This window comes from Procambarus clarkii, chromosome 13 (genome assembly GCF_040958095.1).
Source record: "Procambarus clarkii isolate CNS0578487 chromosome 13, FALCON_Pclarkii_2.0, whole genome shotgun sequence".
Classification (NCBI taxonomy): domain Eukaryota; kingdom Metazoa; phylum Arthropoda; class Malacostraca; order Decapoda; family Cambaridae; genus Procambarus; species Procambarus clarkii.
The window spans coordinates 24293374-24318819 of record NC_091162.1 but is presented as its reverse complement, the minus strand read 5'-3'; the positions used below and the strand labels follow the sequence as shown (position 1 = coordinate 24318819).

The window sequence follows — 25446 nt, the reverse complement described above, 5'->3', positions numbered from 1 at the left end:
TTTGAACCTGTACAACAGGTAGAGCAGTGGCAGTTTTTGCTAGTGAGTCTGCCTTTTCATTACCATCTATGCCAATGTGACTTGGTATCCAATTTAGGGTGATTGACAGCCCTAGATTATGGGCTTCTTTTCCTATATGTTGAATTTATGTGAGGAGTTGTATATTATCTCTGTGCTGACTGGATAACAATGCCTGGAGCAAAGATTTAGAGTCGGTATGAATGATGACATCATGTAAATAATTCTCAATAGTATAATTTATTGCCTCCTTCAGGGCATATAATTCTGTTTGCAATGTTGAGCACCTACTCTTCATGCTCCAGTAAGCTTCATGGTTGGTAGTGTAAACTGCTGCCCCAGCAGAACCTTTTTCTTGATCAACTGATCCATCTGTGAAGATGTGAGTCGTTGTAGGTCTTGAGATGGTTTCCATTTGTTGTTCTATTACTTCCTTGAGCCTTTGCGGGTCACATGCTGATTTTTTAACTGGTAATCCTTCAATGATTATCTTTAGATTCGATTCTTCCCATGGAGGAGGCTGCCGAAAGTGTTGATATGGTCTATCTTCCCCTTTGTTTTTGATGGTCCATTTCAGGTCCACTTTCTCTAGAATCTTGTCCAGATTATCCTTTACATGTAAAAATTCATCATACTTATACTTGCTTTGGGTGAGGTGATATGGCACAAAAGTTTTGGGTGAGGTGACAAACACAAGACAGAACACGAAACAATGGGTATGAAAACATAAGAATGGAAGTTACTGCAGAAGGCCTATTGGCCCATACCTCCTCTTGCTGCTTCTATATTAGTTCAGGGTCTTGAAGTGGGTAGAATATAGTTGTGCATTAATTGGCTGTTGATTGCTGGTGTTGACTTTTTGATGTGTAGTGCCTTGCTGATGTCGAGCCTCCTGCTATCGCTGTATCTGTTGATGATTTCTGTGTTGTTTGTTAAGATTTCTCTGGTGATGGTATCGTTGTGAGAAGAGATTATATGTTCCTTGATGGAGCCCTGTTGTTTATGCATTGTTAATCGCCAGGATAAGAGACGTTGTCTTGCCTATATACTGAGTTCTTTGGGGCTTACAGTCCCCAAGTGGGCATCTGAAGGCAAAGACGACGTTGGTTTCCTTCAAGTCGTTCTGTTTGGTGTCTGGTGAGTTTTTCATTAGTTGGCCAGTTTTTTTGGTTTTATAATAAATTGTCAATTATATTTTCTGATTTTTGTCTGTAGGGATAATGTTCCCATCAACAATATCTTTCAGGACCCTTTCCTCCATTTTATGAGCAGTCGAAAAGAAGTAACTGTAAAATAGTCTAATGGGGGGTACAAGTGTTGTGTTAGTTGACTCTTCAGAGGTTGCATGGCGTTTCACCTTTCTTTCTGGGAGGAGCCCCTATGGCTTCCCGGAGCTTACTAGGCTGATATGCTAATGTCAGACTTTGGCATCAGTCATGTGTATGGAGTTCTTATGGGCCTACTGGGGACCACAAGCCAGAACCTGGCCCCCCTCTAGAGAGGCAAGGGGAGCAATGGCCTATAGAAACCCCCATGTAATTGGAAGCATTCTATGTCTGCCATTGACCGGGTTAGGCACCCAGAAAGGTAGACGTCCCAAAACAAACTCCTATTCTGGTGAAAATTGCAACCAAAAACTGAACGAGTGGATAAAACTCCCCAAACAAAAACGAGCAAACTAGTATGACGTCACCCGTCGCCGCGCCGTTGTCTGCGCAACCCCTCCCCCCTCCCCGGGAGGGGGAAGGGGTATCCCCAGACCTACCACGCCGGCGATCCACACCCCAGTTCTTGAGGCTGATGCTATCGGCTCGGTTGTGTGCTCTGGCTCCAGTATTTTTGCGGCGCTGTGCCTTGTGTGTGGCTGCTGTACTCCAGGGGTGCGAGAGCCAGGAGTTATTCCTCAGTACTCAGGCTGCATGCGCCTAGGGTTGCCTTCCCTAGGTGCCTTGTAAGTACTGCCCTTGGAGCTTGGGGTTACCTTCCACAAGTTCCTCGGGGTCTGCCTCTGTGTGTCCGTTTTACTGCTCGGTTTCTCTGCCGCCCTTTGGGTACTTGGGTGTTTTGTCTCCCTAGTTTACCTTAGGGGTAAGAGGCAGTTTTCGCACTGGTAAGGGGCGCAGGGTGCTGCGCAGCTAGTTATCACCTATTGCAGTGGCCGGCTCTGTTCCTTGGGGTACGTTGTCCTATTTGCCACTGGTGTTTGACCTCACCCTAATACTTGGTGGTGCCCCCTGCTTGGTCCCCAGTGAGTGTACACATCCCTGGGTTTCAGCTTTAGAGAGTTTGTTTGGTAGTTTTGGGCGCCGGTTAGCAGTACCCTGCCTGGGTTTACCTGAGCGCAAGTCCTCTTCAAGAAAACTGCTCAGGACCCTGGGAATTCGCTAGGGGACGCGTGGGTCTGATGGATGTGACCCCGAGGTCCCCCCCTCGCTTCATGCGAGTTTGAGGGTTGTTTGGTCTCCTTGTCTCAAGGCGTCCCCTCACTGTTTTTGCCTCCGTCACACAGCCTGTTGGGTCGAGGACACTTTCGACCCCGAGTCCTGTGAGTATTGTTGCTTGCTGGTGACTTAATTTACCCAATCTGTGGATGATCATCTTCAGATACAGGCTGCACAGGCGTTGCATTCTAGGTTTAGGTTGTTGCAACACGCTCGGTTGGTTGCTCACCCGGATGCTTCGGGGCTGCCCTGTTTTGCTTATAGGGACCCGGACTTGGGGGTGGGGGTCGCTTCGACCCTGGTTCAGTCCGCACCTCCTGGTCCTTTCCCTCCTGTTGTTCATTCTGGTCCCCCTCCCCTGCTTCCAACCCCGAAACTGTCTGAGGGTTTCGGAGTCGGGGCAGGGGTTAGTTGGTCTTGAGACTCTGGCAGCCTCGGGGAATGCCCCTTCCGGTGTGGCAATGGAGGCATTCGAGTCTCCTCCCCTGGCCGAAGCCTCTGGGTCTGACCAGTGGGCCTCATTCTATCTGGCTTCTATGGCTGCGCCGGCCTTGTCTGGTAGGGTCGGTGCTTGGGGGGAGGACTCGGCCCTGGATCCTGCAGAGGAGAACCCTGGGGCTGGGGAGGGGCTGACATGGGGGCCTTGGGCCCCACTGGGCCTCGCCTGGGTTTTTCTACCCTCTGAGTGAGGCTTACTGTTATAAGGAGTGGGGTTTTCTTTTCCCCCCCTCTGTGTACGAGTTGGACTTGGTGTCTGCCCCTCCCCTGGTTTGGTTCCGTGTTCCCCCGGGCGCTTTGGTTCCATCTTTCTGGACGTTTTCTGCTTATCGCATCTAACCTGCTTCGGTGCGGGCGGCCCTTGCAGCAAACCTGCGTGACCCGGATTATGCCTCGGCAATGGATCCCTCGGCTTTCAGGTTTGGGACTTCGTTCCCTTTCTGGCTCCGTTACGAGGTTCCAGAGTCGTCCTGGCTGGTGGACTGTCCTGTCATTACCTTGGAGTCTTGGCACTCTGTTATACTCAAATTCTATGTCAGTTGAAATGTAACCAATCACAGGCAAGTAGGCCTCTGACGTCATGCCAGACAGAGGAGCATCAAGCCATGCTCCCAGCAGCCTCAGTTATCCACACAGACTCAGAGTAGGTGGACCTCGGCTGGCCAGATATATACCTTGTTGTCTTGGTCAATAAATATATACAGAAGCGACTACTGTGTCTACATTCAACCCGAACAAGGCAAACGAATAACTCCTTCTGTCATTCCTGCACGCTTGAGTGGCGGAAGGCTTTGATGGTGCTTCAGGTTTTCCTGGGGGGCGACCTTGAGCTCCTCAATGAGTGCTTGTTTGCTCCTGCCCTTTCCTCGGGATGTTGGTGTCATTCAGCTCCATGTGCAGGTTCCCTCCCTTTCGGCAGCAGGAGGACTAGCACGCTCAGGGCCTTTTGGTTCCGGCCTTGCGCTTCTTTTCCCTCCTGGAGCTGTCTTCTGACTGGCTCACAGAGGATGTGGGGACACTTGGGGCTGTTCCTGGGTCTGGCGCCTTGGCCTCGGCGGCTCATTTGTCGGCTGCCTTGCTGAAGCTTTTCACGCCTATCTTGTGGGATGCGGTGGCTCTGTTTTATGCCTCCCGGCTCGTGTGTCGGCAGACGGTGCTTGCCTCCTTTGTGGAATCCACTTGGGCCTTGGCTCTTAGGATGTCTTCCCCTTTTTTCCCCCCCCCCCCTTTTGTTTGAGCCTTCCGCCGTTGCGCAATATATTCAGGCTGCTTCGGCTTCTTGCCGTCCTATGTTGGACTTGCTAGTTCTCCAGAGGTCCCGTGGTGAACCTTCCCGGAAGGGTCGTGCCAAGGCTCGGGGTTCCTCTCATTGTGGTAGGTCATTGGTGTCAGGTTCGGGTTCAGCTCCTCCTCCTGGACCCGCCTTCGTCTGGTTGGCGCGGTGTTCGCTCAGTGCGAGGTTCTGGGTCTCGTAAGAGGTGTCAGCCCTTTCGCAGTTCGCCCCATTGACGGGGCGATGGGGGGGGGGAGGCTTGTGCTGTTCGCTCACGCCTGGTCCCACTATTTGTGGGCATTTCGGGTCGTTTCGCACGGCCTCCGGTGGCGTTGGGTGGCCCCCTCTCCCTTTGGGGGGGGGGCAGGGCAGCCTTCTTCCCCTGTGCTCTGTTAGGTCATCTTAGAGTGGGTTCGCTTGGGCGTGGTCAAAACAACGACGTCCCTCAGATGGGATTGGCGTCTATTTCCAGTCCCGAAATGGGACTGTGCGGACCTGCAGTTCATTCTGGACTTGTCCCGTCTGAACGGGACAAGTTCATTGCCCCTCCTTTCGGATGACCACGTTGTCCCAGGTTCGGCTTCTGTTGGAGCCAGGCGCTTGGATGGTGTCCCTGGACCTCCGGGACGCTTAGTGGCACGTCCTGATTCATCCTGGGTTCTGGGACTGGCTCGGTTTTGTTGTGGGGCTCCGTGCTTACCGCTTTCGTTGTTTTCCGTTCGGTTTGAACCCGGCACCTCACATTTTCACGCTCCTCACGCGGGTCGTGATGACCCGTCTGCGTCTGTTAGGTGTTTGGGTGTTGGCCTACCTCGACAGCTGGCTTGTTTGGGCTCCCAGCCTGTCCGCATTGTCTGCTAGCCAGGGATCCAATTCTTTCTCAGCATGCTGGGTTTGGGTTCTTGGTGAACTGGAGGAAGTCCCATCTGGTTCCCTCCCAGCTTCAGACCTGGCTGGGCCGTTGCGTGGGACTCTCGGACCGCTTCCTTGTCTCTTCCTCCTGGAGTCTCTTCTGCGGCTGCGGTCCCGCTTGTGCCTGTTTCTGGGGGACTCCCGGGTCACCCAGCCATTGCTCGAGGGTCTGTGCTGGAGCCTGAACATCACGATGCTGGTCTACCCACTGGGTCGGGTTTGGCTTCATTGGCTGTTCTGGTTCTTTCAGGGACGTCCCTTCCGCCTCTCTCGAGATCGCTGGGTTTGGACCCCTGGGTGCTTTGCGTCAGTTGCTGCATCACCGGCTTCCTCTTCGGGTTTTTCAAGATTCAGTGCCTTGGCGCCTACCCGAGCCCTCACTCAATGTGTACATGGACGCAGTCGTCTCTTGGCTGGGGCTTTGTGACCAGTGCTCACCAGGCCGGCCAGGGACGGTGGGGTCCGTCCTTCCGTCAAGCCCACAGCACTGTACGGGAGTTCGTGGTGGTGGGGTTTGCTCTTCGGAGGATTCCAGTCGCCCGCGGGTTGACAGTCTGGCTCCATTTGGACTGCTCCCTGGTGGCTCATCATCTGAACCGAGGGGGTTCGATGCGGTCCTTGGCTCTTTGGCGCTGGTCGCTTCGGATGACTCGTCTGTTGAGTTCTCGGGGTTTAGCTCTCCTGGCAGTTCACGTGCGGGGAGTGCCCAACGTCTTCGGCCGACGGCCTGCCTCGTTTCGTTCGCCTCTCCACGGAATGGACGGTCGACGCCGACTCCTTCCATTGGCTTTACAGGCCTATGAACTCCATGGCTGATGCCACCTAGAAGATGGGGAACAATCTCAGTGTATAGCTTCAAGGAGCCATTGGGGCTCACTCAGAAATTGGCATTTCATTACAATTAATGTTTTTTGTTGTTGTTTTGGTAGGTGAACCTTCAAGTCTGTCCAACTTTTCTGACTTCAAAATTCATTCATATCATCTCTTAGCACAACCTTTTAATTTGTGGCTGTAAGACTTAGCTAGAAGTTGTACAGTTATTATTTGATTCACATGTGTTAAGGAACTTTTCAGGTACAATGTGATTCTGATGATGGCAACATAGATATTTGCAAAGCCTGGAATGCATCTTCAACCTGTCAAGATACAAAACTCAACTTCACAGCATCCACAAATTTGCTTGACACAGATCAAGAACATCTCTGCACTTTCTTCCCTGTCTCAAACATTACAATAACTGGAAAAGAGGTAAATGTTGGCCTCACGGTCATTAATTCTTATAAGTTTTATGAGTTTTGTATCTTATCATATGTAAGACTAAGTGCTAAATTCAAAATTACTTCTCTGGATGATCTGATCAGTGGCTTCCTGAAACTAGCTCGCTAAGACAGCTCCACACAGATGAATCACACCAGCCTTAGGAGTCCTGAGTGGCCCACTGGGGACCAGAGCCAGAACCTGGCCCCCTCACAGAGGCACAGGGAGCAGGGGATTGTAATGATCACCCTCACTGAGAAGACATCCAGAAAGTAAGCAAAGCAATACAGACAATTCCAAGATTCATAGAGAGAAAAGAACTAAAGCAGTAAATTAGTCTTCAAACAATTCACTTGGTATCTAGATTGAAGCTCCCTAGTTACGGCTGGCCACCAACAGGTGGGAGCACCACCAAAATCTCCTGGCTTCCACATCATTATACCTCCATTCCTGTCGCTGATGTTCCTGAGTGCCGACCACCTTGAGTCGCCAGCTTTAGCGAGTCTATGTTTACTGTGGGGAGCCCCGTCAGCTCTCTAGAGCTATCGGACTGATATGCGATATATTAATCTGGGGCATCAGTCAATTGGAGTTCAGCCTACCGGGGACCACGAGCCAGAATCTGGCCCCCTCAGAGAGGCAAGGGAGCAATAGCCTATGGAGACCCCATGTGGGTGGGGGTATTACTTGTCTGCCATCAACCAGGGCTAGGCACCCAGAAATGTAGGCAGAAGAAAACAAACCCCACTTGGTAAGAAAATTGCAACCTAAGACAGAACAGAGAAGCAGAACTCTCCCAACACTCTAGGAAACAAGCAAATGTCATATACCGCTGCTGCGCTGCTCATCCGTGCAGCCCTCCCCTCCCCCAGAAGGGGGAGGGGGTGGCCCTGGATCCCTGCACTGGCTACTCACACCCCAGTTCGTTGGTTGATGCGAATCTGGGGTGGTCGTCAACTCTGGTCTTGATTTCTTAGCAGTGTTTTGCATTAGTGGTGTTTCCTGCTGTGTTGTGGTGTTGGTGGCCAGGTGTAACATCAGTGTACTGGGGCTGTATATGCTTAAGACTGCCTTCACTAAGTGCCCTGTAAGTACTACCCTCGAGTGCTAGAGTTATCTTCCATAGTGCCTTTGGGACTCCACTTCTGTAGGGGTTCTTGCTGCTCAGCATTTACCCCGCCCTTGGGGCCAGCTGGGGTTTCGTGGCCTTTGTTTGGCCTTATGAAGGAAGTGGTGTTGTCTGCTGGTAGGGGGTGTAAGATGCTGCGCAGCTTGTCCTACCAGCACAGCGACCGTTCCTACGGGTGACGTTGTACTTTTGCGAGGTTTTATTTTATTTTTGTTTTCCTTGCCTGCCTTGTTTGGCTATTGATCCACTTCAGGTACTTTGGTGGTCCTCCTCTAGGCCCTCGTGATTAGTACATGTCGCAGGGGTTCAGTTTTTAGCTCATCCCCCCCCCCCCCCCCTTTGTTAGTTACTTGGGTTTAACCAGCTTTGCAGCACCTTGCTTGGGCTTTCCATCGCAGTCAGCCTGCTGGCCCTGGAAAACCCCATCGGGCTTGGTAGACCAATGGATGCGCCTTCTGAATTCCAGCTCACCTCGTTTAAATTTGAAAATTTCTGTGCCTTTGTCTCAGGGCAACAGTCACGGTTTTCTGCCTCCGTCATGCTGCCTGTTGGGTCAAAGACACCTTTAACCTGGAGTCTTGCGAGATGTGTTCTCTGCTCGTTCTCCAATTTACCCATTCTATTGACATTGAGGTTCAGGTAAAGGTGGCGTCTGCATTGCATGCTAGGTTTAGGTTGCTGCAACGCGCTAGGTTTAGGTTGCTGCAACGCGCTAGGTTGGTTGCCCACTCGGGTGCCCTGTTTTGGTTATAGTACCCGGACTTGGGGGCGTTATTTGCTTTCGACTTTGGTTCAGTCCGCACTTCCCAGTCCTTACCCCGTTGGTGTTGTTCGCCCCATCTCCACCCCCCCACCCTGCTCTTGTCTCCAAAACATCTGAGGGTTCCTGAGTCAGGGCAGGGTTTAGTTGGTGATGAGGCTCGGGCAGCTTTAGGGTATGCCCTATTCGAGTTTGGGGGGGAAGGTATTCGAGCCTCCTCCTCCTGCCGAGGTTTCTGGGTCCTACCAGCAGACCCCATTCTTTGCTACCTTTCCCTTTTTCTTCAGGGGTAGAGGTCATGGAGGATGGCTCTGCCCCAGGGTCCTGGTTTGGAGGATCCCGGGACTGAGGAGTTGACCTGGGGGGGCTTAGGCCCCCTTTTATCCCGCTTGGGTTTTGGTGCCCTCTTCGCAGGGTTTGTTGCAGCAGGGAGAGTTTTTTTTTTTTACCCCCCTTCCCTGTACGAGTATGATTTGGGTTCAGTTCCGGGTTCCCCTTTGGTTCCTCGCTGCCTTCCTTCTGGAGGTTTCCTGCCTCTCGAATCTTGCCTAAGGAGGTTTGGGAGCCTCTTGCAGCAAACCTCCTGCAAAACATGGATTCTGCCTCTATGATGGATTTGTCCTCGTTTGAGTTCGGTTCTTCTTCCCAGTATTGGGTGCATTATGAGGTCCCGGAGTCTTCCTTACTGGCAGACTGTTCTTTCTTTTTGCAGAGAGTGTGGCATGGGTTTTGTTGGACCCGCACGCTCAAATGGCGGGAGGCTGCTACCGTTCTGCAGGTTTATCGGGAGGGGGGGGGCGAGTTTGAGCACCTTAATGCGTGCTTGTTCGCCACTGTGCTTCCTTGGGATGTTGGCCTTGTGCAGGTTCCCACCCTTTCGCCGTCTTCGGTAGCTAAGGACTTGTGCGCTTGTGGCCATTTGGCCTCGATCTTGCGCTTCTTTTCCCTTCTCGAGCTGTCCTTGGACTGGCTTGTGGAGGTGTTGAGTATCGGGCCTTTGGCCTCAGCCACACTGTTAAAACTGTTTGCGCCAATTCTCAGGGAGGCTGTGTCTGTTCTTTGCTACTCACCTTGCATGCTGGCAGGCCATGCTCACTCTCTCCTTGGAATCCACTTGGGCCCTGGCTCTTAGGTTTTCACCGCCTTTTCTGTCGGGAGCCCCTATGGCTTTCAGGAGCTTACTGGGCTGATATGTATGTATTAGACCGTGGCATCAGTCGATGGGAGTTCTTTTGCCTACCAGGGATCAAGAGCCAAAACCTGGCCCCCTCAAAGGGGCTAGGGGAGCAACGGCCTATGGAAACCCCCATGTGTTTGGAAGCATTCCAGTGTCTGCCATCGACCGGTGTTGGCACCCAGAAAGGTAAGCATAACAAAACAAACCCCACATGGTAAAAATTTGCTACCTAAAAGCCAAACAGGGAGGCAGAACTCCCAAACTAAAACAAGGAAACATCACTAACGCCGTCGGGTCCATCATCCGGGGGGGCTATCAGTTCCTTGGCTGATTATTGATTGTGGCAGTCGTGATTCTGATTCTGGCCTCTCATTCTGTGCAATCTTGTGCCTTGTGGTGTCTTTCTGCAGTGCAGTGCAATGCAATTGCCAGGAGTAATTGATCAGTACTGGGGCTGCATGCACTTAGGACCGACTTCCCTAAGTGCCCTGTAAGTACTACCCTTGTGTTCTGGGGTTCCCTTCCACAAGGCATTCGGGAACAGCTTCTGTAGGGATCTTTTGCTGCTTGGCAATTGCCCGTCATAGGGGCCAGCTGGGGATTTTCTTCCTTCTGTTTGGCTTGGGTAGAAAGTGGTGTTGTTGCTGGTAGGGATGCAAGGTACTGTGCAGCTTACCTCCCATTATATACGGTGGACAGTTTCTGTTCCTCCTGGAGACGTGCTTTCGCAGGGTTTCTTTTTCTTTTTCTTTAATTTACCTGAAGGGAGGTCTGCCCCTTAGGTTGTTATCTGCCCTCTGTTATCTTGGTGGGAATCCGCTAGGTCCTCGTGCTTGGGCACATCGCAGGGACTCAGTTTTAGCAGTTTTCTTGGTAGTTGGGCCAAACTGGTTAGCAGAACCTTGCCAGGGCTTCCCTTAGCAGTCAGCCGAAGGGCCCTGGAAATCCCTATTGGTACTCATTGGACCTATAAACGTGTCCTCTGGGTACCAACCTGCCGGGTGCGAGTTTGAAGGTTGCTGTCTCTCTTGTCTCAGGGTGACACTCACCAGTTTTGCCTCCATCATGCCTCCATGATGACACCTTTGACCTGGAGTCCTGCAAGTCTTGTTCCTTGCTTAGTGCTCCAATTTACCCATTCTCCTTATCTTGATATTCAGGTATAGGCGACTTTGGCGTTGCATGCACGGTATAGTATACTGCAGCACACTAGGTTGGTTGCTCACCTGGATTCCCCGAGACTACCCCATTTGGGTTACAGGGACCCAGATTTTGGGGCATTAGTTGCTCCGAGTTTGGTTTCGTCCGCACTCTTGAGTCCTTCCCAGGTTGGTGTTGTTCATCCTGCTCCCGGCTCCCAAATGTCTGAGGATTTCGAAGTCTGGGCAGGGTTTAGATGATGGTGAGACTGGCGGCTTCGGGGGCTGCCCCATCTGAGTTGCGGACAGAGGCATTTGAGCTGGTTCCTCCAGCTGAAGCTTCTGGGTCTTACCAGCAGACCCCCTTCTTTTCTGCTTTTTCCTGCTGGACTAGCCTTTTCTATGTGGGCTAAAGGTGTGGAGGACGACTCTGCCCTAGGATCCTGGGGTGGAGGATCCCGGGGCTGGGCAGGAGTTGACTTTGGGGCCTTGGGCCCCATTTGACGCCGCTTCGGTGTTGGTACCATCTTCGGTGGGCTTGTTATTGCAGGGAAGAGGGGTTTTCTTATCCCCCCTCCCTGGATATTTGGCGTCGGCTGCCTCCCCGGGTTCGGTTCCGGGTTCCTTTGGGTTCTTCGGTCCCTTCTTTCTGGAGGTTTTCGACTTCTCAAATCCTCCCTAGGAAGGTTCTGGAGGCCGTCGCTGCATACCTCCTGCGAGAGACGGATTATGCCACAGTGATGGATCAGTCGTCTTTTGAGTTTGGGTCGACGTTCCCCTATTGGGTGCGTTATGAGTTACCGGAGTCTTCCTGGCTAGCGGACTGTCCTTTCTTTTCATTAGGCACTTAGCATAGTTTTGTTGTACCCGCATGCTTGATTGGCGGGATACTTCTACTGTTGTACAAGTTTACCTGGGGGAGCGAGTTTGAGCACCGTAATGCATGCTTGTTCGCCCCTGAGCTTCCTCAGGATGTTGTCGTTGTGCAGCTGCACATGCACGTTCCTGCCCTTTTGGCTGCCTTGGTTGTTGAGGACATGGGCACCCGTGGGTATTTGGCTTCGGTCTTATGTTTATTTTCCCTTCTCCAGCTGTCCTTGGATTGGCTTGAGGAGGATGTGGAGGTGCTGGGTGCTGGGTCTTCATCTGGTGCATCGGGTGCTTAGGGTTTGACCATCCAGCTCCATTCAGACTGTACTCCGGTGGTTCATTGCCAGAACCACGGGGATTCTCTTCAGGTCCTTGGTTGCTTCAAAGTAACAGAATGAAGTCTCCTGGAATTTTTCTCACCATTTTCTGTCTCTTTGTAGGTTGTCTTCTATCTCTGATCGGGTTGGTTTGTCCTTTCTCAGGACCATCATTTGATGTCGAATGATGTCGCCTCGTATCGTGCGGCACTGGTGGAGCCGGTCCAGCTTGTATTTGGGGTGGACGTTACTTCTGCCTCGTTCTGCTGGTTTTCTCGTGCTTTGTTTCACCTCCGGCCTGCTCATGCGCTACCTGAGCCTTCCTGGTCCTTGGACATGGTGCTCTCTCCTCCTCTTGTTAGTGGTGTGGCCCCTTCAGTTCAAGATTGTTTTTCCAAGGCTCTCTTTCTGTTGGTATTGGCTTCTGGAATCAATGGTGAGCTTCATGCTCTCTTCTGGGGCAGGGGTTTCTGCTCCTTTGGTCCTGGTGGTCGGTTTGTTCGGTTGCAGCTGCTCCTCCTTTTCTGGCAAAGAACAAGACGGCGACTTTCCGGAGGGGCCCTTGGGTCATTGATGCTTAGGTTGGTCAGCCCGGGGGTGTATTGTATATTGTGTTCGGTTGCGGCTCTTCACCATTATCTGCACGCCTCAGCCTCTGTGGTCGGGGATGCGCTTTGGGTTGATCCCGTTTTCCTTCGTTCCCTGTCCCAGAGCTTGGGTCTCTCAGGTCGTCCACAGGGTTATTAAGTCTAGCCAGTCTGCGGTGTATCCTCGTGCCCATGTCATTCATAAGTTTGCTGCTTTGGCTGCCGTCTTCGGCAACATATTTTGGGCTGACATTCGGGCACGGGGATTTTGGAGGTCGAATAGGGTCTTGACTGCCCGATATTTAGTAAACATTCCTGGTCCTAAGCATTCGTGTGTGGCTTTGGGTCGTAGGTTGTAGCCAGTTGTCTTGACTTTGAGTCAAGACAACTTTCTTTCCTTCCCTTTATTCTTGGTTGTCCCTTTGGTTCAAGATATCATTTCCTGGGGAGTCCCTTGTGGCTCCCTGAAGCTACTATCACTGATGGTGTACCACTATTTAAGTTGCATCGTTTGCAGAGTTGTACCGGCCTACTGAAGACCAGAGCCAGAACCTAGCCCCTCACTCCCACCTAAAGAGGTGCAGGGAGCAATGACATTTATGTAGTTATGTCACCACCAGGAAAGTAACCAGAAAGTCAGTGAGACAAAACAGACCACTGTTGGTTTCAGTAGAGACAGCAGTCTCTATTAACTGTCTAAAGAACTCTCCCAACTATGTAAACAAATGATCGAAATCTCTCCAAGCTACCACAAGCTCGTTTGCCCTCCCTTCCCTACTCAAAGTAGACAATCATAACACTAACACCAGAAGTTCATGTGAACAAGATAACATCAGCGGCATGTGGGAAATTAGCAAACGTAAAAATGTCATTTAAGAATGTAAACAAGGAGGCTTTGAAGTCTATACTCATATCATATGTGAGACCATTAATTAAGTATGCAGCTCCAGCATGGAACCCACTTATTGTGAGGCATAAACAGAATTTGGATAAAGGAAGCTTATTTAAATTAAAAAGAGGTTGGATGAGGAAACATTGGTGAAAGCTGGACTCGCAGTTGAGTCAAACAGATGTTGGGAATGTCTCGTTACCTGTACGGGTGGTCGGCAAGTGAAATGCTCTGAAGAGGTTGTTGAAGCCAAGTCCATCTACAGGATTTAGAAAGAAATATGATGAAAACGTTAATGATGAGAGAGGTAATTAGTGTGCCAGGTATAAACTCCTAGGAGGTGAGGCCTGAGAAGCTAGATCTCACTCCCCCATAGTCACTGATAGATAAACATTGGCATTAAACACTTTTCACAAGTAGTGCATCTACCTATTTTCTCCACTCCAGGTGATTATCCCAAAGTTCTCCCAAAGTAATCCTAGTTTGGGAACTTTGTGGGCTGTCATTCTCTTTGCTTCCAAGTGGCTAGTTTAGCCCTGGTTTCCAACACTTATCATTGTCCTCACTCAGAATGAGGTGATGTGTTACTTACATCAGTTTTTAGCCTTTTGTTCTCCTCAACGTGACACTGGTCATGTCATTTCTTTCTTGACTATTTTGTGGAACTTTGTGTCTTATCAAGTGGTGCAGGCTGAACTCTTACCTCTAAAGTTCTGCTTAGAGTGTGCTTCCACTTCATCATTAAATTAGGTCAAACCATTTTTATTTGTGACTGACACATGCCCCTTTAAGTCGGCTTGGTTCCTGGACTTTCTTTCCTCACTTTTGAGCTTAAGCCTTTGCTTAAGAATATTACCTTTAAAACAGCTTTTCTTCGAGCATTAGTGCCCAAAAATCTAGTTGGCAACTTGCATGTGCTGTGCATTGGTAATGGATACCTAAATTGTACATTGCTTGATCAGTTTTCCTACAGTGGTCTGGTGCAATCTGCAGTTTGGCTACCAAGGGTTGTAATTCTCCTGCTCTCTTCTTTAATATCTGTATGATATTACCCAGCACCAGGTACACATATCTCGAAGCATTTGTCGGGGAGTCAAGCTAAGTCAGCCAAGAGCTTACCTTTGCACCTATGACAATGAATTATGTGGATTTGTCATCCTTCTTTCTGCTATGTCCATGGCCAATACTAGGATCTGGGGTTTCTGGAGATCTAAACATAATCTCACATTCAGATATCTTCCAGATCCTCTCTCGTCCTCAACGCAGGTGTGTGGTGTTAGGACATCTGATTTCAACTTAATATGTGCCATCTGAACTCCTTGGGTCCATTTCTTCTGCTGCTTCTTCCTTGGGTAAGTCACCCAATACATTTTTTTTTTTCACTCTTCTCCTTACATTTATAGAAGTATAATGGGAAGGTAGCTAAGGGAAGCTACTGAGGGACACGGCTCAGAAATATAGCATTGAGTATAAGAAAACTCATTTCTGAGCGATCCTTTGGTAGCTCCCCATTACCTCCATTTGATTCTTGGCTTCCTTGAGATAATAGGGGTGTACTGGTCTCAAGGTCAAGATTCCACCTTCTCTTGACCCTCTTGTCTGAAGGGTTACCACTTGGTGCTGACTGGCTTCTTCAGTAGTTTCAGAGCATTTCTTGGCAAATCAGTGTTGCCAAGTAAACATTTGGAGTAGGTTTTAAGTGTTTCAGAATGTTTGTATATCATAGAGGCAGTTTCTCTTGGTAGTGGATTGATCTCTTATCTCCTGGTGTTCCCCATTTGTTTCCAGAGGACAAGACATTATAAGAGTTCATTTTCTGCATATGTAGAAAACATAACCTAGAAGAGTGGCATTTTCAGTGCCTTAGTAGTGTCAGTGCCTCTAGCTAAGGGGAGTTTCCGAGAGACAGCTCAGAAAAAGGCGTTTTATTACACTCAAAAGCACTATATTGTTGTAATGTAAATTACAGTTCACGTACGTATGTGAATGTATCATTTAAACATTCATTTGTTCGATACCCGGTAGTTATAATTATTAATAAGTATTGTTAACATTTTAAAGAATACTGATGATTTGCATCTTGATTGTTTAGGTGAGTGATCCCACCTGTCCTGCCCAGACTACCATCAACTGCACATTACTGTGTGATGATGGGAACCTAATGAGTTACTTTGGGGCTCCCCTCACTCTCCCACCCACCACCTTTGATGACCTGCTCTCCCATCACCAGTTTTGGCTTTACCTCTTTTGTGTCATTGTTGCTTGGTGTGGCCTAGCCATCACAGTTGTCATGTCAGACACTATTTGCTTCAAACTTCTAGGTAAGTTCTTGCATGAAGTATTGACGCATAATTTAAGTGATATTTTTTATGTTACAGATTATCGTATATTATTTACTACTGTTGATCATTTTGGTTTACACATTTGTAAGCCTATGTCTAGACATAAGTTAATACTTCCCCAAGTCCAGAATAAAGGGCAGATCATGGGTTTGGAGTTTTCCCCATATAATTTTAACACTTTTGCATTCTGGGCATGCGTGTGCCAGACTACCCCAAGGTGGCCCAGGTGTTTCCCGCGAGAGTGCGGTATCACTGAAATGTGTTTACTCTTCTCAGTTTTATCACCTCAAATTTCGTTGTACGTCATTCATTTTAGTATCAAAATGTTCGCAATAGAATTCCCTACAGGGATATATGCATATAAGGTCCAAAAGCCTGGCGAGCCCCACCCGCAGCAAAGCCAAAAGTCGGCCAAGCGTTATCCGTGAGTGAGCACCCATTGGCACACCCGCAACACCCGCTCACAAATGTACAGTATTTACTCTTTTCAAGTTTCTCACCTCAATTTTCATTGTACAGTGGTACCTCGGAATACGAGTGTCCCTGTATACGAGTTTTTCGGAATATGAGCCGGATTTCCTCGAAAAATGTGCCTAGGAAGGCGAGGGTTACCTCGGAATGCGTGTTTGTTGATACACGTTCAGGCCGACCTAGCGCGTGGTGGTACGGCGATCGTCGCCCCTCCGCCCCTCAGTTTACCAGTGCCTCGTGCCAAGTGACTATCCCATGTCAATTCTTCACCCAGATTTTCAGTGTTTTGTTGGATTTTTGGTCATTTGACCATAAAAGTTATTATATATCTCACCATGGGTCCCAAGAAAGCCAGTGGTAAGGATCAAGGCAAGAAAGCCCATGTGAGGATGACAATAGAGGAGAAACAAGAGATCATTCGAAAGATGATGGTATAAAATTTAGTTTGATGTGGGGTTTTTGGGGTAGTCAGGAATGGATTAATTCATTTCCCATTATTTCTTATGGGGAAATTAGCTTCGGAATACGAGCTGTTTCCAGGAACGGATTAAACTCTTAAACCGAGGTACCACTGTACGTCATTCATTTTGGTATCAATTTGTTTGCAATAGAATTCCCTACAGGGGTATATGCATACAAGGTTCAATAGCCTGGCGCACCCCACCCGCAGCAAACCCGAAAGTCGGGCCAAGAATTACCCGTGAGCGAGCACATATTGGCACACCCGCAACACCTGCTCACAAATGTATTTACTCTTTTTAAAGTTTCTCACCACGATTTTCACCTCAGTTTGTAATAGAATGGGAAGATGTTGGCACACATTTTAAAACCAGTCCCATCAAGATCGAATAAAAACCTGAATTTTATCACCTATTTTAATTTTGGACGTCGCCTACGTCCCTAAGGATCATCCGCAGTTATTTGTGAACGTCATCTCTGTTCCTAAGGAACAAAAGTGTTAAGATTCCATGGTAATTTCCCACAATCTTTTTGCCGGCCTAGGTAAGTATTACGATCATCATATGATAATGGGAGACCAGCAGCTGAAGTTATTTTCACTCCAAATTATTATTTTGCCTCCCATGATACTACTTAACAATTGAAACTATATGGGTAACATTTGTGTTCAAACATTGGTACAAAACAGATCATCATTTTATGACAACCGAAATGTACTAGACGATCAACACATGACAATGACTGTAATCGTACTTTGAGGATTAGAAAATAGTTCTATGGTGATAAAACATCTCATTCTACAAAATGAGATTTTGTAGAATGATTTTATTACTAATAGAGTAAACAAAATAGAATATGTACATAATATAAAACTATAAAAATTCAAATGATTGTTGAGGAGGGTGACAGCAGTGGCCAATTGACTGGGGTTCCTCTCTCACACTCAGCCAACTGTTCAGCTTCATAAGAAATGCAGAGTATTTACCCCTCGTGTGATGGCCTGTATTTGTGAGCATGTTTGTAACTTCTGAGGAGTGTGTGGACTGCTCCAGTGAGAAAAATAACATCTGGAAGATACATCATGTCTACTCGTGTATGGTTGTGCCTGTGATTGTCAAAGGTTTTTTGGGGCAGCCCCTTCGGCTCCCCAGAGCTATCCAGGCTGATATTGCTAATGTCAGACTTTGGCATCAGTCATGTGTATGGAGTTGTGTGGGCCTACTGGGGACTACGAGCCAGAACCTGGCCCCCTCAGAGAGGCGCGAGGAGCAATGGCCTATAAAAAACCCCATGTGGTTGGCAGACATAGAATGCTTCCATCGACTAGGTAAGGCACCCAGAAAGATAAGTGCCCCAAAACAAACCCCTATTCTGGTAAAAATTGCTACGAAAAGCAGAACTAGTGGACAGAACTCCCCAAATAGAAATGAACACAACGTCACATGTCGCCGCGGCGCTGTCTGTGCAGCTCCACCCTCCCTGGGAGGGGAAAGGGGGAAGGGGGTGCCCCAGACCCCCGTGCTGGCAATCCACACCCCAGTTCTGAGGCTGGTGCGCTAGGTGGAAGTCGTGTGCTCTAGCTCCAATCTTGTTTCAGCTCTATGCCTTGTGTGTGGTGGCTGTCTTCTCAGTGGTGCGTGAGCCAGGAATATTTCTTCAGTACTCGGGCTGCATGCGCTTAGGGCTTCCTTCCCTAGGTGCCTGGTAAGTACTGCCCTTGGGGCCACCTTCCAGAAGTTCCTTGGGTTCTGCCTCTGCTTAGCCGTTGGCTGCTCGGTTTTCAGCCGCCCTTTGTGTGCTAGGGTGTTCTAGCTCCCTTAGTTCACCTTAGGGTAGGAGGCAGTTTGCATTAGTAAGGAGCGCAGGGTACTATGCAGCTTGTTTTCACCATTCATAGTGGCTATGCTGTCCTCTTGCAAGGTTTTCTTTTTCTTTTTGTTTGTTTGCATGGTGGGGGGGGGGTCTGCCTTGGTTATTGCCCCCTGTGCACTGAGTGCTTTTCACATTCGGGTGGTACCCCCCATACTAGGTCCCCGTGAGTGTACACGTCCTGGGGGTTCAGCTATTAGAAAGATTTGTTTGGTAGACTTGGGCACCGGTTAGCAGCAACCTGCCTGGCCTTCCCTAAGCATGCGTTCCGTCTCAGGACCCTGGGAAACCCCACAGTGGTGCGTGGGTCTGATGGATGTGACCCCCGAGGCCCCCATCGCTTTGTGCGAATTTGAGGGTTGCTCTGTCCCCTTCTCTCAGGGTGACTCACTGTTTTTGCCTCCATCATGCTGCCTGTTGGGTCGGTGACACTTTCGACCCAGAGTCCTGCGAGTTTTGTTGCTTGCTGGTGACTCAATTTACCCAATCAACTGATGACATTATTCGAGTACAGGCAGCGCAAGCATAGGGGAAAGCCCCTACAGCTCCCCGGAGCTATCCATGGCTGATACGAATACCCTATATATTTTGCATCAGTTGATATGGGTGGTGTTCCAGGACTACCGGGGACCACGAGCCAGAACCTGGTCACCGTCCCAGAGGCACGAGGAGCAATGGTCCATAGAAATGGACATGTGATTTGAAGCATTCTATATCTGCAATCGACCGGAACAGGCACCCAGAAAGGTAAGCACCACAAAACAAACCCCTATTCTGGTTAACAACGTAAATCGTCAAACGAGTGGACAAAACTCCCCAAAAGAAAACAAGCAAACAAGCATGACGTCACACGAGCCGCGCCACATGTCTGCGCAGCTCCCCCCCTTACCGGGAGGGGGAAGGGGAGCCCCAGACCCTCGCAATGTTATTAGTTTTCAGAGCTGCTCTTACAGTGGTCGTGCGAGCTGGGAGTAATATTCTCAGGTACTCGGGCTGCATGTGCTTAGGGTCACCTTCCCTGAGTGCCCTGTAAGTACTGCCCTTGGGGCTTGGGGTTCCCTTCCACAAGTCACCTTGGGTCTACCTCTGTTGGCCTTTCGCTGCTTGGCGTTTGGCCACCCCGAGTGTGTCGGGGGTTTCCGCCTTGTTTGCCTTGGGGTACGTGGTAGCTATTGCACTGGTGGGGTGCGGGGTACTGCGTAGCTAGTTTTCACCTTTAACCCCTTAACTGCGTTGCCTCCAAATATGACACCCCCCCAGTGCGCAGGAAATAAATTCTCTGGATTTTTTTTTTTTAAGTGTCAAAAACCCTTCCCTGAGTATGGGTATGTAAAAAAAATCGAAATTGTACTTACTTTGGCTGCTATGGGGTCCGTAAGTTGGGGCGTGACGTCATCATTTCCTGTTCACCCGTGACGTACGCTCCCGGGGCCAGTAGGGCGCCCGGGGCGGGGCGCGCGAGTTGCCGCGAATATGTTTTTGTTAATTTTTTGTGCACAGTTCCAAATACATTTTATTTGTTTTTACGTGCTAATCCTATGCATAATGAACACATACACTATATTATGGCAGTAAAACATTCGTACTGTCCAAAGACACTGTGTTACTTGCATGACACTTATGTACACATATGTTGCACATATTTACCATGTATCATGCTAATTTATGTATATATACAATCTATTTACACACTATACATTGTCACACACTAAATACATTCACCATCAACACACACAGAACTCCTCAAGTGAGAGCTGCCACACCCAGCCAGCCAGTCCTCCCTTATTCCTCCAACATCGCACTCGCCATCACCCCACCTCCCACCATACTGTTATTCACACCAATGTTACAGGTTCATTTATGTATATTTACCACACATTGACTCACTACACTGTCACACACCATAAACACACTCGGAACTCTGCGAGTGTGAGCTGCCACACCCAGCCAGCCAATCCTCCCTCTCTCCTCCAACATCGTACTCGCCATCACCCCTCCTCCCACCATATTCTTACTGTTTTTATTATGCTATTTACATATGTTATGTATACCTATCTACATGTTTTATTCACCAGAACTATGCAAGTAAGCTGGTATTGTGTCCAAACAGTACAGTTGCTACCATACACTGCATGAGAAATCACAGCAGACAGCAGACGACGCTAAAATTACGACTTCACCTCACTCACCAAAATAGCTCCTCCCAACATACTCCTGTTGCTGTTATTACACTATATACACACACACTGTATATACCCATGTACATATGTGTTCCCCATAGCGAACCACTAAGCTAGTATGGTGAGCAAAACAAGAGTGGCTGCCAAACACACACAGTGAGGCTACCTCAATTCTCTCCCTCCCTCCCTCATCAAAATTCCTCCTTCCACAATACTACACACGATGCTAATTAACCACAATCCTGGTCACTAATTCCTGTAAATGAATAATTGACCACACGTTTATTTTGAAAAGGAACCTAAGAAGTCATTTGAAGATTCCTAGATAGACGAAATTATGCTGTGGCTAGCACTGTGAACATCGTGAACAGCATTGAATCACTGATATTTGAACATTGTTCCCAGTCATTATCACACTCAGTCTCTTCTATAATACTATCATGGCTAAATAATACAGATTATATATATACATTTTGACATTATTAGGCGATGCTGTGGTCACACGCTGAACAGCAGTGCTGTGCGCTTATACTGCGAGTGCCAGCTTTGGTTGCTCACTCACTGCTGAGGCTCCCACACCCGGGAATGTGGACCACGATTTTTTTTTAAAGATGGCGTCTGTTTACAAGAGCCCTGAGGAAGCTGATGTGAACCCCATGTATCCGCGGGAGTTTTGAATGGAACATGAAAATAAAAATACCCAGAGGTGCGTTGCGCAACCCAGACGTGGGCCTGCAGGCGCATTGCGCAGTTTAAGGGTTAACAGCGGCCGACTCTGTTCTCTTCAGGTACGTTGCCCTCTTGTGAGGTTTTTCCCTTTTTTTTTTTTCCTTTTGATCCTCCTCCCCCTTATATTATTGTCGTTTGTGTGGTGGCACCCCCTGCTTCGCCCTTGTGAGTGGACACGTCCCATGATTTCAGCTTTTAGCAGTTTGCTTGGTAGTTTGGGGCACCGGTTAGCAATACCTTGCCTGCGATAACCCTTAGCAGACCCAGTCTAAGAGCCCCGTGGAAAACCTCACAGGGGCACTCGGGTCCACTGGGTGAGACCCCTGCGTCCCCTCTCGCGCTGTGCGAGTTTGAGGGTTGCTCTGTCCCCTTGTCTCAGGGCGTCACTCATTGTTTTTGCCTCCATCATGCTGCCTGTTGGGTCGGTGACACATTTGACCCTGAGTCCTACGAGCTTTGTTGCTTGTTTGTGGCTCCAATCACCCATTCTGTTGATGACATTCTTCGGGTGCAGGCGGCTCGTGCGTTGCTGGGTAGGTTGTTGCAACGTGCTAGTTTGGTTGCTTTCCCGGATCCCCCAAGGCAGATCCCAGACTTAGGGGTGTTGGTCACGTTGGCCTTGGTTCAGTCTGCGCCCCCTCGTTCTTTCCCTGCTGTGGTTCATTCAGTCTCCCCCTCCTTGCTTCCAGCTCCTAGGCGTCTGTGGGTTTCAGGGTCGGGGCAGGGTTTTGAGGTTTGAGACTCGGGCAGTTTCAGGGATTTCCCCTTCCAGGGTTGCGTCGGAGGCATTTGAGTCTGTTCCTCCAGCCGTAGCTCTGGGGTCTGACCAGTGAGCCTGCTCTCTTCCTGCTATTTCAGCCGCCCCGGCTTTTACTTGTGAAGCTGGGGCTTTGGAGGTCGACTCGCCCCCGGGGCTTGTCATGGTGGTTCCCAGAGTTAGGGAGGAGCTGACTAGGGGGCTTTGGGCCTTGTTGGACCCCGCCTGGGTTTTCCGACCTTCTGAGCGGGGCTTACTGTTACTAGGAGTGGGGTTTTCCTTTCCCCCCTCTGCTTACGAGTTGCCTTTGAGCGTCAGCCTTTTCCCGGATTCGGTTCCGGGTCCCTTCGGCTCCTTCTATGATGCGTTTTCTTTGCTTTCCCACCTTTCTTTTCTAAGACCTGTGTTCTGCATCATGCCGCAATCATTCTCGGGTCCTGCATGACCATTGGTTATGGAGGCTATTGGGTGCATCTGTGCCTCCGTGATTGTTGGTCTAGGTTCTCGAAGGTTCCAATGGGTCTTCGATGCTTCTGCATTATTGGAACGTCTGTCGTCTTCCGGTGGGCCTTACCTCCAGTCCTTTCTGGGGACTCGCTGGTACTCTTCCATCCTTTTTCTCATCTTTCGATGCTATTTCCGATTTTTAATAGTCGCCTCTCTCCGTCCTTTGTCTCGCCATTACCCATGGCACAGTGGTACGACACTGCCCTGTCCTAACCTGATTTGACATTTACTAACTTTGGATTTTTGGTTTAATGTGTTATCAAGATGTTTTCCACAATATTCTTGGGGCATTCCCCAATTTTGCCTTGGGCGACCATTGTGTGGGTGGAGAGCATGGTTTGTACCGGTTCAACTATTATTCTGGTCAGATTTTACCATGGGCTTCAACCATATGTACATCACATATACACATACATATGCCTTACATATGTACGGTGTACACATATGCCTTCTGTACCCCTCCTCTTCCTCCTATGGGTTTGGAAGCCTTGTTTCCTGTTCTTGGGGGTCTGGGTTTTGGTGCTCATGGGGTTGCTTCTCTCATTAGCACTGGAGTTGGGCGAGTGCCTTGTTTTTTCCTCGCTACTGGTCTGTGTATATGGTTCATGTGCCTTCTGTTGCCGATTCCTTATCCTCTTGTCCCTGGCTTCCTGTGCTTGGACTGTCTTTCGGGTCTTTTCATTACATTTTTACATCTTCCTACTTCTCTTCTACATATTGTTGTGTATCTTGGTAGGTGCATACTGGCTATTCTCATGCTAAGTTGGGATATGTTTTTGTTCAGTTTCCTGTTCTAGAACGGGCCCAGTATTCCGGTATAGCTCTTCTTCCTCTTCTCCTTGTCTGTCACTACCTGCTTCTGTGTTGCTATGTCTGCTGGTGTATGTAGCTTTCCGATCACCCACTCCTGCCCCTACAGTTCCCTTTCATTGGGGCAGGGGGGGGGGGCTTGGCTTCTGGCCCTGGCTATGACTTTTCTTTGTGTTCCTTCCCAAACAGTACATTTTTGTTTTAGTGCAGTACATGTCTTTCGTAGTTCTCCTTCCTTCCTCAGCAATGCGTGCTTTGTTCTGCCCTGCTGGGGCTTGTGGTGCCACTTCTGCAGGTTGTGGTGTCGCTGTTTTTCGCTTTGCGTTTTGGGTTTCAGCTCGTGGTGCTCGTTTCCTTGTTGGCCTCTGTCTGGGCCTTGGCTCTTATGTTTTCACTGCAATTTTGGCCCTTGCTGTTTGTGTAGTTTGCGCTTTGGCAATTTCTGCAAGCAGCAGCTTCTTGTTGTCAGTTGTCGGGCTTCTTGTTCCTTCAAGAGTCCCGGGGGGGGGGGGAGCCTCCCAGACGGGGCGTGTCTGCTCGGGTGGGTTGGTTCTTTCCCGGGTTTGAGTTCCTGGTTCCCTGACGGACGTTCCTTTTGGTTCTTTGACATCTTTGGTTCCGGCGCGGCTTGTTTGGTGTCCGCACCCAGGGGTTTTCCATGGCTCCGCCTCTCTTCCGTGGCGGGGCTGGTTCGGTCTTCTCCTTGAGTCTTCTCATCTGGTACTTTTGACTTGAGTCTCTCACCATCTGTTTGGTGATCAGGTGGCTTCTTGAATGTGTCCCACCTGCATGCTTTGTCTCGGCAGTGGTATGGGGTTTTCTGGCAGTCCTTTTTCTTTTTGTGTCTTTGTAGGTGTACTGCGCTCTTTGTGGTCGTGGTCTTGTCCTTCTCTCGTGGTGGTTCAGGGCTGTCTTCTGGCCACATACTGTCGCCCTATCTCGTATGGCACTGGCGGAACCACTTCGGGTTGCTCCGGTTTTGTTGTTCCTTCTGCGCCGTTCACGGGTTGTCATTGTTCACCTCCGGTCTGCTCATGCTCCGCCTGAGCCGTCCTGCTTTAGGGCAAGGTGCTCTTTTCTCTCTTCCCTTCAGTTTGTTGTGGCCCCTTCAGTTCCGGTGGGGTCCCTGGGGTTGTTGCTGCTTAGTTGGTTGGCCGGGGTGCTTTTTCTTGTGTCTGGTTGCGGCTCTCCGCTGTTCTTTGCGCGCCTCGGCCTCTGTGGCCCAGGCTGCGCTTTGGGTTCATCCAGTTTCCCTTCTTCTCTGTTCTCGGGTTCGGATCTCTCAGGTTGTCTGCTGGGTCGTTCAGTCTAGCCGGCCTGTGGTCTCTCCCCAACCCTTGACGTTCATAGATTTGCTGCGCTTGCTGCCGTCTTTGGTGGCTTGTCTTGGGCTGACCTTCGGGTACAGGGTTGTTTTGGCAGTCAAGCTGGGGTCCTGGCTGTGCCCTCCTTCATGTATGGTCCCTCCCTTCATAGGAGGGAGCTGTGTAGACATGCGGCGTGGCTCGTGTGACATCATGCTTGTTTGCTCGTTTTCTCTTGGGAAGTTCTGTCCACTTGTTTGATGATTTTCGTTGTTATCCAGAATAGGGGTTTGTTTTGTGGCGCTTACATTTTTGGGTGCTTGTCCCGGACGATGGCAGATATAGAATGCTCCAAATCACATGTGCATTTCTATGGGCCATTGCTACTCAAGCCTCTGTGAGGGGGGCCAGGTTCTGGCTCATGATCCCCGGTAGGCCTAGAACTCCACCCACATCGACTGATGCAAAATATTTAGGGTATCCATATCAGCCATGGATAGCTCCAGCGAGCCTCTGGGACTCACCCAAAAAATGGCGTTTCATTGCATTCAATGCTTTTTTTTTTTTAAATAGGGCGGTAATGTGTTGAAAATTAGGGAAGTTGAATCAACGACTCATACACTGCCTGAGGCAAAAGACCCCACCCTGGTGGTCAGACCTTGAAGAGGTAAACTCCCACACACACCAACGAAGTAACGGTGAGTGCAGGACAAAGTGCACAGGATCGCCGACCCACTGCAACACTTAGTTA

General features: G+C 49.4%; 2 protein-coding genes across 2 annotated transcripts in view; one reads left to right on the top strand and one right to left on the bottom strand.

The window, feature by feature from the left end:
• Positions 1-25446, top strand: part of Sugb (Sugar baby) — a 94712-nt gene that overhangs the window by 26475 nt on the left and 42791 nt on the right. The window contains exons 6-7 of the mRNA XM_045740790.2: positions 6217-6390; positions 15360-15588. Coding sequence (XP_045596746.1) covers positions 6217-6390; positions 15360-15588 — 403 coding nt within the window. The remainder of the gene's footprint in view (positions 1-6216; positions 6391-15359; positions 15589-25446) is intronic.
• LOC123757091 (cartilage acidic protein 1) overlaps positions 1-25446 on the bottom strand; it is a 293121-nt gene that overhangs the window by 249942 nt on the left and 17733 nt on the right. The gene's annotated exons all lie outside the window — the stretch shown is intronic.